General features: G+C 38.7%; 1 protein-coding gene and 1 pseudogene across 1 annotated transcript in view; both read right to left on the bottom strand.

The window, feature by feature from the left end:
- Window positions 1-16,406, bottom strand: part of UNC13C (unc-13 homolog C) — a 705,000-nt gene that overhangs the window by 429,900 nt on the left and 258,694 nt on the right. The window contains exon 7 of the mRNA XM_020981173.2: window positions 12,679-12,898. Within this exon, the coding sequence (XP_020836832.1) occupies window positions 12,679-12,898 (220 nt within the window). The remainder of the gene's footprint in view (window positions 1-12,678; window positions 12,899-16,406) is intronic.
- On the bottom strand, window positions 3,959-4,246 carry LOC110204944 (small ubiquitin-related modifier 2 pseudogene; annotated as a pseudogene).

A 16,406-nucleotide genomic window follows, 5' to 3' on the forward strand; every position in this document is an offset into this window, starting at 1 on the left:
TTTGTAGCCCCGAAGATTTCATTATACAAATATACGTACATATATGTGTGTGTATATACATATATATATACACATATACATATATTTACATGCATATGAATATAAAAGAGCTATGTTCACTTGTTTGTTTTGAGGATGAGAAAATCTCAGGGAGAGAACTTCCTCTATTGATACATATATCAATTTATGACTTACTAGATAAATCTGACATAGTTTCCTGAGGCAGCCAGGTGCACACAGTGCTGGGCTGGGAGTCAGAAAGACCTTAGTTCAAATTTGGCCTCAGACGCTTACTGGTCTTGTGTCTCTGGGCAAGTCACTGAATCTCTGCCTCAGTTTCCTCAACTATAAAATGGGCATTATAATAACACCTATCCCTCTGGGTATCTGTGAGAAGCAAAGAAGGTAGTATTTGCAAAGCACAAAGCACAGTACATAGCACATAGTAGGCACTATATAAATATTTATAGCCCCTCTCCACCCCTGCCCCATTCCTGTGGTACAAGGAATAAAATGACTTGTCTAGGGGACCACAGATAATAAGGGTCAAAGACAGAATTTGAAACCAGGTCTTAACTCTGAATTTTCTATGCATCCTACCTCTGTTCATGGTCATCCCCACTATTCTTCATTAATGCTGACAAATATAAACTATACTTTCATAGAAGTTCTCTCCAATACTGTTTGTATACACACACATATGCCACCACACACAAATTTCAACTGGTGCGAGAGAAATTTTATACCAATTCCATTAGTACTGATTTATAGATTTGTATTATTTGATTAAATTTACCAAAACCGATATCATAGAAAGGCTATTTGTCCTCCCCAAGAGATCCTTGTTCTAATGCATATATTGCCTAGGAACTGAAGGATGGGCTCTGAGGATTTTGATAGCCTTCTCCAATTAACACATGCCTATAATAAGCTTATTCTATTAGCTAAGTGAGACCTTCAGAGGCAGACAAAGTGGGGAGCTAATATAATAGCAAGGAGACTCTAGAGGGGAATGGGGAAAGGGAAGATCACCTAAGGAAGAGAGCCAAATGCCATAACCCACTAGGAGTTGGGAAGAACAGTGACAATTTAGGTGGTAGAGGATTTACAGTATAAAAGTTCTAGGTTTGGGCTCTACTTGCCTACCAGGGAAATGATTCACCATCTTGAATGGGGATTCTACTCATGCTAATATAAGAGCCAATAAAGCAGTGTGTGTGTGTGTGTGTGTGTGTGTGTGTGTGTGTGTGTGTGTATTCATATTAATTAATTTGGCACAATGAGCCTCAAGTATGTTCTTGAAAGAATAGCATGTGCCCAGGGTGCTGTGGCTTGCTCATCCTGCCTTAGGCTATCGGACAGAATGTGGAAGGCAGAGAACTATAGAAACAACTACTGAGCAGACTCATCCAAGGAACAAATTGAGTGGTGGTTCCTTTGGAAGAATGTTCTTTTTTTCTGTCTTTTCTTAGAACCTCCATACCAGCCCATATCTCTTATGTGGCTCCCTCCAGTTGGGAGAAAGAAAGACAGGCCTTAGGAAGAGAGGTATGATTGTTGTTGTTATTGCTCTTCAGTCATTTCAGTCATGCCTGGATCTTCATGACCCCATTTGGGGTTTTCTTGGCAAAGATACTGGAGTGGTTTGCCATTTCCTTCTTCATTTTACAGATAAGGAAACTGAGACAAACAGAGTTAAGTGGCTTGCCCAGTGTCATGAAGCTAGTAAGTGTCTTGGGCTAAACTTGAACTCAGGTTTTCCTGACTCCAGGCCCAGCACTCTATCCACTGTACCACCTAGCTGCCCCAACAACAACAATACCTCTGAAAACAATTACCTTCTGAAAAAGCATCTTTATCAAATAGGATTCAGGAAAGGAAGAAGACTCCCTCCCAATTATTTCTTTTTTCCTATCTTTTCTTAGAACCCCCAAACCATCCCATATCTCTTATATGGCTTCCTCCAACTGGGGAAAGACAGGCCTTAGAGAGAGAGGTAAGATGATGCCATTAACTATGACCAAAAGGCTATAAAAATGTGCATACCCTTTGACCCAGCAATAGCACTTCTAGGATTATATCCCAAAGAGATCATAAAAATGGGAAAAGGACCTACATGTACAAAAATATTTATAGTAGCTCTTTCTGTGGTGGCAAAGAATTAGAATCTGAGGCCCATCAACTGGAGAATGGCTGAACAAGTTGTGGTATTTGAACGTAATGGTATACTATTGTTCCATAAGAAATGATGAAAAACCTGGAAAGACTCGTATAGACTGATGCAGAGTGAAGTGAGCAGAACCAGGAAAATGTTGTACACAGGAACAGCCACATTGTGCAATGACTAACTTTGATAGACCTAGCTCTTCTCAGCAATGCAAGGATCTAACACATCTCCAAAAGTCTCATGATGGAAAATGATATCCACATCCAAAGAAAGAACTGTGGAGTTTGAATGCAGACTGAAGCATACTATTTGCTCTTTTTTTCCTTCTGTTTTGTTTTGTTCCTTCTTTCTTGTGGTACCTCGTATTGGTTTTAATTTTTTTTTACAACATGACTAATGTGAAAATTTTTTAAAAAAGAGGATACCCACTACCCTTATGCTTTGACAAGAAAGAAGTACCACAACAGAGGTACTCAGGCATTTCTGAAAGGGAAGTACTTCATTTCTACTTTCTCACACTTCTATAAACATTTAAAAATCATAGGACGCTATACTCCTTTATTAGGAGTGAAAAGGATACAAAAACAGACTTTAAAAAAATTAAAGCATGCTTTCAAAAGCAAGGGGGAAAATGATTTCTTCCTGGTTGCTAGGCTAAATCTCACTTTCCAAATTCTACTCTTCCTCTTATTAATATCACATTTAGAAATAGGACATGTACTTAATTGACCCAAGGACTTTTAACCAGAAAAATACAATTTCTAGGAAAGAACCTCTCCTGGTTTTTGGCAGCCCTAGGTCACAGAGGTAAGGCTTACATCATAGAATGAGGTCTGAGATCCTCGCAATGCTCATCCCAAACCCTTATCCATCTCTGAAACAGTCAAATGTAAACATAACACTGCTTAACTGACAGATTATAGGGAGGTCAGCCACATTGTCATTTTCATTCATGTTCCTTTTTCAATCCTATTTTCTCTGAATAGCAATTACCAAGCTCAAAAGAAGGCTTTGAAATGAAACTGAGAGCTCAGACCACTTCCAGCTGAGATATGTTGCCTCCCTGTTGTCTGTAAACAGGTGTAGGGTGGATGCCAGTTGATATGTGAGGTGCCCTCTAATTCTTATTGTCTATGTTTTATTCTCTTTCACAGAAAGAGCACTATAGGAATGTTATCTAGAGTAGTGACACCAAGTAAACAGCCTAGAATTGGTTATTTATTTACTTATCTTGCTTTCCCCCCATCCTATCATAAGCCTTTTGGAATACAGGAACCATGTCTTATACATATTTGAACCCCCTCAGTAACCAGTACTAATAGCCTTGCACATAGTAGGTACTTAATATGACTTGGCTGGATGAATGCATTCACATATGTTTGCATGAACTCATAAAGGAATGAATGCATGCATGAATAAATGAATAAATACAGGTCTAGATGACCGAGCAACCCATGACTCTCGTGAGTGTGTCATGTACTCTGATATAATCCATTAATTTTTTTTTTAAATTACATTTAATATTAATCCCCATCCTTCAGTTTTTCTCAAGTTAGATTCTCTGCCCTGAAGCACGCTTTTGTCTTCATCATTGTTTTTTGTTTTATTTTATTTTATTTATTTATTTTTTGGCCTGTGACATAACACCAGTTATTTTATGTATAATAAAGGAATGGTGGAAGGGAATCAAAGGAGAGAGAAAACTATACTGCAGTAGTCAGGATATGGATGAAACAAATCTTGGTTTTCTAATTGTGAATGTATTGTTTTCCTTGGGAGCATGTTCTCTTTTTAGTAAGCACCTCCTGTCTGGTGCTGGAATACATCAATTGTATCTTCATCCTCCATTTCCAAATGTGCAGGTGTGTCTGTTTCATTGATTGGTTGCCCATCAAATCGGAATCAGATCTGCCTCATTGACAAACCCTGTCATTCACAATAGGCTTTCATTGGTTTACTAAGTGGTGTGTGCCTCTTAATCTGAAATCACACTATTGAACCATCTTGTCCTGCCATCTTCAAATTAATGTGGTAGTTGTTTTCAGTCTCGATTCCTTCCTTTGGCTTTTTGTTGGCCATGGTGAGACTGAGGGTCTCCTTAGCTGCCACTTCACAAAAGAGGCACCAGGATGGTCCACTCCAAGAGAATGGAGGGAGAAGCAGCAGCAGCAAGAGCAGGAGGAGCAGCAGGAGGAGAAGATGATGGTGGTGATAGTGAGGAAGAGGAGGAGAAGGAGGAGGAGGAAAAGGTCTTTATCAGTTTTTAAGAAACTTTTCTTGAAATTATCTGTTGCTTTGAAATTAGGCTTGAAATCGTGCCATTCAGTCATGATTCAGTGGTGTATGACTCTTCTTGACCCAATTTAGGGTTTTCTTGTCAGAGATACTGGAGTGGTTTGCCATTTCCTTCTCCAGCTCATTTTACAGATGAGGAAACGGGCAAATAGGGTAAGTGACTTGCCCAGGGTCACACCGCCAGTGTCTGAGGCCAAATTTGAACTCAGTCTTTCTGACTCCAAGCCTGGCATTCTACCCACTGTGCCACTTATCTGTGCTAAAGTTATCTACAACTGTTTTAAAGGTAGGGGACAAGACAAGGGAATAGCATTCCTATCAACAAGGAAACCTACAATAAGAGGCTTTGAATGCAATGTAATGCAATGCAAATGAAATGAAAGTCAAATGAAAGCAGTAAATGTTTCTTTTTAAATTTTATTTTTAAAAATACCATGGGCAACATTATGACAAAATCATATTTATCAGGGGAACTATCAATGTCTATGTGGTTAAACTCTCGGTCACTCTTCAAAGACCTGTTTAGACTATAACCTGAGTGCAATTTTGATATTCCCCTCTTTCCCCATGGACCTTGTCTGTATAATAGAAATTGGTGGATCATGAACCCATATAACTGCCTTTGCAGTTGGCTCCCCAAGGATCTTAACAATGAATACAGATTGCCACAAAATGAGCAGCTGTGGTAACCTGTATTCATCCTGAAGTCAGGCTCAGAAAACTGCACATACCATAAAGACCACTTTACTGACTATAATTCTGACCTCTAGTTCAAGAAAATGTCTCCTAGCAGACTGGTTTATTTTACTCAAACATTCTTTTCTATTTTTCTCAAACATTCTAGAGACAGGTAGGTGGCACAGTGGATAGAGAGCCAGGCACAGAGTCAGGAAGACCCAAGTCACTTAACCTCTGTTTGCCTTAGTTTTCTCATCTGTAAAATGGAGATGATAATAGCACCTATCTCCCAGGGTGTTGTGAGAATCCATTGAGATCACAAATGTAAAGCACTTAACACAGTTCCTGGCACAGAGTAAGTACTATATAAATATTAGCTATTATTATTTTCTTTTTCATTGTATTTGCCAAAATGGTTCTTAATGAAGCAGATGGCCATTTGGCATGGGTGCACTAAGTGGCAATATGGTGTGGGGGAAGGAGACTACTAGGTTCCAATAGGGCTTAGTTTGAGCCCCAGCCCTGCCAAGTGGCATTGAACAAGTCATCTGACCTCTATGGACCTCAAGCTTCCTGTCTATAAAGTGGGGATAACCTACATTACGGAGTTGTTGTTTGGAAAGTGCTTTTGAATCGCAACACATTATTTACCTGAGAGATTTTATTTCAGTTTCAGTTGTTGTGATGGACATATGATTTCATTAGTGTAAAGACTGAAATTTCTACTGATGCAGATTGGCCACTCACCTGCAACGAGAAGACTTAGAGTTGTCTGGGAGTGCTGGGGTGTGGGGGTGGGTTCCGTGACTTGCCCACTGTGGCATAGAGATGATGTGTCAGAGGAAGGATTTGAAATTAAAGTCTTTCTAACTCTAAGGCAGGTCTTCTATTTACTACACATGTTGCTTCTCATTATTCATATTCTTATTGTGGTAGCAGTTGTTTTTGTTATCATTCTTACATTATTATTGCTGTTGCTACTGTTTTATAGTTAATAATTATGTCATCTGAACTTAGGTGAGGAGATATATATTTATGTATTAAAGGATACATTAGGAAAGAACTATGGCCTATTCAGCTCATTATACTCTTTCCAACAATGGTACCACCAAATATTATATTGGAGATATTATTTGACTTATGAGATCCATCTCAAGAGGTTTTGAGACAGTCTGAGTAGGGTAGTAGAAAGTATCCTGGACCCGGAGTTAGGAAAACTTGGGTTCAAATCCTTCCTCAGACACTTACCAGCTGGCTGACCCTCTGATTAGCCACTGAACCTCCTCACGTTCCTTATCTGTGAAATGAGGGGGTTTGGACCTCTGGCATCTGAAGGCCATCCAAATCTATGCTCCAAGTCTAAGATCCTAGAATCTCCACACCTGAATATTTTGCTACTCCCCCTGTAAACTGTCCACTCCATATAAACTATAGTAATATTCTCCTGGACAGGCCAAGTGCATTTGTACCTGAGAACCTCTGTTCTTCCCGTACAGGATACACTCTCTATTTCTCCTCATTAATCTGAACTCTACCTTTCCTTCAAGGCCCAGCTCAAACTCTGCCCTGACCCCAGAAAATGGTTGCTCCCTTCTCTGAATTCCAATAGCATTTATTGTCTCTATCACCTATTTTGCAATCATGAAATTATTCCCACTCTTTTTATCTTTAAAAAAAATGGATGCCCTATATAGATGACCTGACCCTTGATAGGGACTCCAATCACAGAATCTCTGAAAAAGGAAGCTTTCTGTTGTCATGTGGAACCATCTACTTCCATGAAGAACTCTACTATCCCAAGCTACCCAGTTGAAGAGACTTCAGAGGATGCATGAGGGCAGGGCCAGGCATATATATGACAGGATATAAAAATGCAAATACCCAAGGGCAAAATTCATATAGCAAAAAGAAAATCTTTTGGCTAACAAAATACTGATACTTGTTTCATAACAAATAATTGTAGCCTTCACCTTGGCCCTAGCATATCATCTTCTTAGATGGAGCTGTAATTCCTGGATTATGAGCTCACTTCTACTTTAGATACAACATTCCACCTCTGGCCTTTGTAGCTTCACAAATTGTTAATTCCATTCATAACAGCATTGATTTAGAATTGAAAAGGACCTTAGATATCATTTAGGCCAACTATCTCATTTTACAGGTGAAAAAACAGTACAGGTAGCAATTTGAACCCAGGTCCTCTTAACTTCATTTGACTGAAATTCTAATTCCTACCTATACAGGTAGTGCAGTGATTAGAGTGCCCATCTTCCTGAGTTCAAATGTGTCCTCAGACACTTACTAGCTGCATGACCCTGGGCAAGTCACTTAGCCCTCTTTGCCTCAGTTTCCTCATTTGTAAAATGAGATGAAGAAGGAAATGTCAAACTATTGCAGTATCTTTGACAAGACCCGAATGGGGTCACATGTTGGTCATGACTGAAATGACTGAAAAACAACACCTCCAAATAATATAACCATACTGTGCTGGTAGATGACTCCTGGCCCTATGTATTTAAGAAGTTTGGGATTGCAATGACCATGCTTGTTATGAGAAACCCTGTTATTTAGTAGGCACAGGAATGTGGTGCTTCTGTAATAAATTTGATCTATCCACCTCCAACAGTTATCACCCCATCTCTTCTCCTCGACACTCTCTAGCTTTTTGTGATACTGCTTGCTCTTGGCTTTCCCACTACCTACTGCTCTATCTCATTCTCACTAGAGATCTCTTATAAATCATCAGAGCTCAGATTCATCACTGAGAGAACAAACATTAGGCAAGTGTCAGCACAAAAAGTTCTCCTTCCCTTTGTTGCTGAACTCCTGAGAAGGCTGTCTTGAATAGATTCTCTCTCTCTCTCTCTCTCTCTCTCTCTCTCTCTCTCTCTCTCTCTCTCTCTCTCTCTCTCTCTCTCTCTCTCTCTCTCTCCTTTCCTCTTACTCACTTTTAAGGCTCTATAGACTGGATTCTGACCTCATCATTCCACTGAAACTGCTTTCTCCAAAGCTACCAGTGATCTCTTAACTGCCAAACAGATTGTCCTTTTTTTTTTAATCCTAAGATTCTTTGACATCTTTGTAGCCTTTGTCATTGTTGATGACTGTTTTCTTCTTGATACTCTCTTCTTCCTAGGTTTTACTCTCTCCTGGTTCTCCTCCTACTTGACTGCTACTCATTATCCTTTGATGCATCATACCTTTTAGTGCTTTTGTCCTGGGGTCTCTTCTCTTCTTAAACTCAATATGTCCAAAACTGAACTCATTATCTTTCTCTCCAAATCATGTCTTCTTCCTAACTTTCTTATTATCGCTGACAACATCACCGTCCTACCAGACACCCAGACTGGCCATGGAAGTATCATTCTTCACTCTTTTCTCTCTCTCCTCTCTCTCCTCCCCAGAGCTAATCTGTTGCCAAGGACTGTTGAGTTTACTTTTGTAATATTTCTTATCTATTCCTCCTTCTCTCTTCTGACACTGCCACCACCCTCTTATGGGCTGTCACTCTTTCTCATCTGGACAAGTCTCTCATCACTCATCTACAATTCATCTACAACTCATCTGCCTAACTGGGCTTCCTAAAGTGCAGTTCTGACTATGGCACCTCTCAACAAATTCCTGTGACTCTGTCTAAGATCAAATATGAAATCCTCTTTTTGGCATTCAAAGACTGTCATGACCTGCTTACCCCCTAATTTCTAATCTTCTTACACCTCACATCTTTCACCACGTACTCTGGGACCCAATGACGCTGGCCTTGTTGCTTCTCCCCAAACAAGATATTCCATCTTCTGACTCTAGGCATTTTCATTGGCTGTCCCCAGTGCAAGGAATGTTTTCCTCTTCATCTCTGCCTTCTGGCTTTCTTCAAGTCTCAGCTAAAACCTCACCTTCTATAGGAAGGCTTTCCTAATCTCCCTTAATTCTAGTGCCCTCCCCTTGTTGAGTATTTCTAATTTATATTGTCTATAGCTTATTTGTACATATTTGGTTGCATATTGTCTCCCTCATTAGATTACAAGCTCCTTGACAGAAGGAACTGTCTTTCATTTTTCTTTTCATCCTCAGTACTTAGCACAGTGCCTGGCACATATTAAGTGTTTGGTAAATGTTTATTAACTGATTGTAATTGTGGAGATATCCTTTTGAGGTTTGTGGTCTGCTGTAGGAAATCATCTGTGAAAACCTGCCTGTTCCCTTAATTATTTTACCTAAGAAGACTCACATGAACAGATCTTTCTGTTACAGACTTTTATGAAGATAAGAAGTAAGTATATGAGCTGGCGATTTCTGGTCTATTTTTGCTTGCCTGAGGGCTAAGACTTTTAATAATAAAATGTGATGTTGTTCATTTGTTTCATTCTTTGAACTAACATGAAAACAGACTCCTAAGTGCCTTTAAAATTGTGTCCCTCCAGAGCATATTTCTCTAATATGCATTCAATTAGTTCCAGCTACTTTTCCAGACTATTCTTGATTATTAGCCCCACATTCTCAAACAAGTTAGGTTCTGAGGTGTTAGGATCCATATATGGGGGTTCCATTGTCACTGGGGAGATAGAATTTCCACAGCCATTGGGGCAGATCTGTTTCCTTTCATACAAATTTGTTACTCTTTCAGTTTCAGCTAAAAGCACCCTTGGGAAGAACTGGCTTAACTGAGTTTCACAAGAAAATTTCTTCAGTCTAGTCCCCCACCACCCCCACCACACACTGCTTTTTGTTGTTTAGTGAGATGAAACTGCTTATAAAGTGTATATGGATGCTGTCTTGGGATGGGGAGAGGAGGGAAAATTTAAAACTCAAAAGCTTATGAAAGTGAATGTTGAAAACTAAAAATAAATAAATTTACAAAATTTTTAAAGTATATATGGAAAACCAAGAGAAAAATACACATATACATGTCCATATATAGTGTATGTATACACATGTGTTATCATTCATTCGTTTTAGTTGTGCTGGATTCTTTGTGGTCTCATTTGGGTTTTTCTTTGCAAAGATAATGCAATTTCCTTATCCAACTCATTTTACAGATGAGGAAACTGAGACAAACAAAGTTAAGGGTCTTGCCCACAGTCACAAAGCTAGTATCTAAGGCTGGATTTGAAATCAGGTCCTCCTGACTTCAGGCCCAGTGCTCTATCTACTGCACCATCTAGCTGCCCCCAACACACACACATACATATACACATGTGCATATACACATAGACATACATACTTCTGCATACATACAAATAAAAAACATTCATTTCCCTCACACATACCTTTGACTTCTCTGTGTCCTCTCTCACATATTAGCTCCTTATATACACATGAGTATATATGCCTACATACACATTTATGTAATAAAGATTTCTATTGTTTTTATTCTTATTTCCTGTAAGAGATATAGGGGATGTATAATCATACCTATTTAATAGATGAAGAAAATCAAGCAGAGAAGGGCAGTGACTTACCAAGGAATGAACCACAACATGCCAATGGCAATGCTAGAGCTGAGACTCTCAGTGCACGTAGCCTCCTATGGCCTGCGTTCTCTTTTATTCTTGAGTTTCATATATGCATTTAAACATGAAAACATCACTAACCTCAAATATTCTGAGTGCATTCCACTAGTATTTTAAAGAACTACACATTTAAACCAATATAAAATATTACCCACTTACAAACAGTGAATATTAGGATTATATGCAGAGGTTTTTGATATTTAATGATCAGTTTATTATCTATTGTACATGAAAGAACAAAAGGGGAGTGAGCTAATTATTTATGTGTGATCCTCACCATCTTTCTCGAAGGACACTAGTCATTTATTACATGCTGCAAATACATTTTTTTCTCCTCCATTGACTTCGCCCCACCCTACCATTCTGATTGGAGTATTTCTTAGAACTACTATATACAATTAATCATTTTTATACAGTGGGTCAGATTTTAATTGCATCTGTGTTCCTCTAAATAAACTGGATGAATAACATTGATTGTAAAGAGGCTTTGTTTCCTCTTTAAGTAGGCACTCCAAATGGCAGATTTCTCTAAAGAACAATACTATTCCTTGAGCTGAAAATATATTCATATGTATTCATTACCATTAACATAGCTTCTGTGTGGTCATGCAGAGAGAATTTTAATCAGGTAAAAAGGCTGTGGAACGTATATGGCTGAAATTATGACAAGCCCTGGCAGTATCTCTGATTTCATCTTCCCTTTGACATTTCCCTGTGTTTTCTACAAAGGAATCTGCTCAATTCACTCAGTCCCTGTGTTGGACATTCCACATAAACAGAAATGAAATAGGTAATGAGCAGATGGGTCAAAGAAAGCAAGATTTGTGAGTGCATATCAGCATTTAAACAGAGGGTCCTGGAGATAGTTTTGTTAGTATCTTAGATTAGAAAGGTCCTTTTGTTTTGCCTACAGATGCAATTGAGGGCCTCATCAGAAACTTAAAAAAAAACAAAACCCAAACATCTTTCATAGTTCAGTACTGTGGTGGTTCAGCAGCTAGCCAAAGGTTAACTAAGGCAAAGAACGTGCTGCATGAATGCTCTAAAGTACACAATTCGAAATAATCTGTTAGAAAAGGCCACATCAGGTACTCATGCATCACTAGAAGAGTTGGCCACGGCAGGATCCTAGCTGCCAGGTGAGACTCTGTGCAAATCATTCCTTTGTCCTCAATCTGGGAAGCTCAGGCAACAATTTATGCTGCCACAATTCCACGGGAATAATTTGGCCACTGAAAATGAATTGCAGATGCCACCTACCCATCTACTTCCTCACAGGGCCATTGGGTTAAGAAGACATAAAGGAGGTTAACTCTGGAGAAGAAAAAGTATACAACATTGTGTAAATGCAAAATATTCAAATATCTCCCTCAGTGCCAGTTCCACTGACAGCATATGGCTGAAGAATTGCTTGTGGGGTCACTTTGTTTTAAGAAGGCTTACTTCACTGAATCGAAACCCAAACCCTTTATAACTACTTTTCATGTTATGGCTGCCCTTTTCTGCTATAAAACCTGGATGCTGTAACAGAGCTATTACTATGGTTTTGGTGATCAGGAAAATGGTCCTCCAAACAGCTTTTTAGAACAAAATCAGTTGGTGGTGGAGAGACTGTGGGACAGGAGAGAAAGAGAACCTGGCACAGAAGCATCTGTAGGCTGGGACTCTAAGAGAGAGAGTTAAGGGCTGTTGCTAACAAGTCTTCTTAAAGAGGAGGAAACAGGGCAAGGCCAGGCCCAGGCCCAACTCCAGGAAATAAGCTCCATTATACCTAGTGAAGAAGTGCATGTTCAGAGCCCTCTAAATCCGAGCTGTATGGGACAGAGTCTGACCTAATTATGACTCTGCCCTTCCATGTGAATGACAATATAAAACCAATTCATCACCTTATGAACAGTGCCATGTCTCCACTCAGTGGCTATTTAACTGGCCAGCCTAAATAAATTGTGAGAAATGTCAAGTTTTTACCTAGAAATCATGCAGGTACCGTATTGCTTGAATACATAGAATACTTGACTGAATACTCACTCTGCAAACAGTCAGCATTTAGAAGGTCCTGACACTTTTCATGACATTTGACACCGCACTCCATGCACTTCATGCCTTGTCTTGCTATCCCCCACAGAAGACCTTCACATTCATAGCAGTAGGTTGGGGTGGTAGCTGTCCACACCTCAAAATTGTGAGGGGTGGTAGATGACATTGGGTAGATCAATGCTTGTAGAGTCTTTTTGAAGACATGCATCTTCTGTTGAGTGGGAGGAAAAAGGAAAACAAAACCAAGAAAAATCAGTCTTTTGGGGTAAATTTGCAAAATGATATTGCACAGAGACTTCAAATAAAGCATTACAACAAACCAATTCCCCACTTTATTTCAAAATAGTTGCTCTGAAAGAGCTCATACTTATACATGAGTCTTACATACTCCCTAATTCTACTGTATCTGCTATGGAGCCCAACTTAGTTGGGCATTTATTTCCATAAGTGGCCAAAATTGTGAAACAGGGTAAATGTGTCTTCTAGGCCATCCCTTCCACCTTTCATATCAATATCTCTTGACTCTCTTTCTCCATGTATTCAAAGGACCTTCATGATATTCCCTGGCTGTCTAGAAAAGTCCTGCCCTAAAACCTACTCAGGCCAGTATTTATGACTCTGAATTTGTTTGCCCTCCCACCTACCGAATTCATCAATGAGATTTTAGGAAGCTGCTCTCAACAAGTTGTCATTTAGAAAAACTCTGATAAACTCAATCACAGAATTGAATAACTGTTAAGGCTTATTCAATCACTCCTACAAGCACTATCAGCTCTTTAATGGGACTATTCCTTAATAATCTATAGGAATTAATTTCTGATGGTAAAATTTTATTATCAGCAACAAGATAATGAAGGAAAGAGGTATTTTTTGGGGGGTGAGGCAATTGGGGTTAAGTGACTTGCCTAGGGTCACATAACTATTAAGTGTCAAGTATCTGGTCTGAGACTGGATTTGAACTCAGGTCCTCCAGACTCCAGGGCCAGTGCTCTATCCACTGCACCATCTAGCTGCCCCAGGAAAGAGGTATTTTTGAAGGGGCTGTCCTGGTGCTTCCCAAATCATACCATGTAGATGATATGCCATAATAAACTCAAATCTGTCCTAAGTCACACTTGAAGGTAATTTTGCATGAACATCTAACACCTAACTAGGGAATATATACATTTTAAAGTAGCTTTACTGCTGCATAAAGCTAATAGGGAAAGTAATATTTCAATGATCTAAGAATGACATTGATTTTTTTAAGAACTTTTTTTCTGATTTTTTTCCATTACCTTCATATTTTCCCCCACCCAGTGAACCATCCCTTATTCCAAAGAAACATTAAGAGAAAAAAAAATTAGTTCAACAAAACTAATCAACACATCAACAAAGTCCAATAATGTATTCAATATTATACACACATAGTACTCCACCTCTCCAAAGAAGGGAGAAACGTGATTCTCATACCATATCATTTCTTCAAAAACAAGGTTGATTGCTAGAGTTACACAGTACTCACTTTGGTTTTGTTTTGTTTTGTTTTATTTATTTCCATTTACAATGTTGTAGTTGTTCATCTTGTCCTGCTTACTTTACTCTGTATTAGTTCATACAAATCTTTCCAAGCATCGATATATCCTTCATATTCATTGTTTCATTTTGAACTGTAATACTCCATTACATTCACATAGGATAATTTATCTGGCTATTTCCATTTCAGTGGACATCAATATTATTCAGTTCATTTCTTTTTTTATAACAAAAAGTGCTATGGAATAGTTTGGTGTATATGTCACCTTTTTTTCCATTATTTTTTTTTTATCCTTTGGCAGTATATATCAAGGTATGGGAATTTTAGAATAACCACATTTAAATTATTATACTAATGTAATTTCTCTACAATAATGGTAGCTACAAACTTTTTTATGTTCATTGTACTAACTCAGATTATGTTCATTTTTGATGCTGCCAAGGAATCTGTTTGCCATACAAACTTTAGCTTTGTATATAGAGATATAATTTTCTTATAATATAAATCTTCTCCCAGTCTTCCATGTACTACTCCAGTAAAATGTAAATGCCTTGAGGGAAGGGATTGAGTCTTTATCTTTATATCCCCAGAAGAATAGCAGAAACTTAATAAATGCTTGATGAATTAAACTACACCCTTATATATAATATTTCAACATTTCAAAGGGGGTAATAATCTCACTGATTTGCCAGTTCCCACCAACAGATGGAATAGATGTTTGGGGAATTATGCCCTTCAATCTATTATTCACACTGTTGCTAAAGTAAGACTGCTAAAGTCCAGCCTAACCATGTCATGCCTCCTATATAAGAATTTCGAGTGATTCCCTATTGCCTCCAAGACAAAATACAAACTCTCTCATTTGGCTTTTAAAGGCCATCACAATCTGGCATTGGCTTCCCTTTCATGCTTCTTACACATTAGTAAAGTCTTTTCATCCTATGTAAAATATGTCATTATAAATTTTCCATGAGAAAATGATAAAAATTGAAATATGATAAGAGTGTGCACATTCTTTTTTTCTCTACCAAATTGTAAACTCCCTGAGAATAGGATTCACATTTATTTCTTTAATCTTTCTCTGGAGCTCCAGCTCAACATTACCAGCTACTTATTGGTTATTTCCAGTTGGTTGCCCTATAAGCTTCTCAAAAATCAACATGTCAAAAACAGACCTTATCACCTCCACTTTTTTTCCCCACACTTTCCTATCTTTTTAAGGGCACCATCAAGGCTGAGAGTTACCCTCAACTCTTGACTTTTCCTCATCCCCTCTTATTCAATCAGTTGCTAAATCTTGTCTACCTCCACAACATTTTTACATAAATTCCCTTCTCCCCACTCACATAAGTCACCACCCTGGTTTAGACTCCTAATCACCTTTGGGCAGCAAGGTGGCAAAGTGGTTAGAGTGCCATGTCTGGAGTCAGGAAGACTCATCTCCTGGGTTCAGATCTGGCCTCAGACACTTATTAGCTTGTGGCCCTGGACAAGTCACTTAATCTCATTTGCTTCAGGTTCCTTATTTTTTTTTTTTTGGCAATTAGGTGGCACATTGAATAAAACAGTGGGTTTGGTCAGGAAGACCCAAGTTCAAATCCAGTCTCAGACTCTAACTAGCTGTGTGACCCTGGGCAAACCACTTAACTCTGTCTGCTTCAGTTTTCTCATCTGTAAAATGAGCTAGAGATGAAAATGGCAAACCATTCCAGTATCCTTGCCAAAGTAACCCCAAATGCGGTTGCAAAGAGTTGGACATGACTGAAAAATGGCTGAAAAATCACTTTTAGACTGGAGTAGCCTATCATTTGATTTCCTTGTCTCAAAATGTCTCCTCCCTTGAATCTATTATTCACATGGTTGTAAAGTAAGACTCCTAAAGTATGGCCTGGCCATGTCACACTTCCTATGTAAGAAATTCTAGTGACTCGTTGCCTGTATTACAAAATACAAACTCCCCTTTTAGGCATTTAAAGCCCTTTCCAATCTGGCTTCGGCTTCCCTTTCAAGCTTCTTACATTTTAGTCTTCTTTATGCACTCTATAGTCTAGACAACTGGTCTACTTGCTTTTCTTTATATACAACATTCCATCTCCTGTACCTTTGACTTTATATATGCTATCTTCTTGACCTCAAATACGTTCCCTCCTTGCCTTTGCCCCTTAGAATATTTAACTTCCTTCCTTTCAATAGCACCTTCCAT

Source organism: Phascolarctos cinereus, unplaced genomic scaffold (assembly GCF_003287225.1).
Source record: "Phascolarctos cinereus isolate Bilbo 61053 unplaced genomic scaffold, phaCin_HiC Scaffold_3;HRSCAF=262, whole genome shotgun sequence".
Classification (NCBI taxonomy): Eukaryota; Metazoa; Chordata; class Mammalia; order Diprotodontia; family Phascolarctidae; genus Phascolarctos; species Phascolarctos cinereus.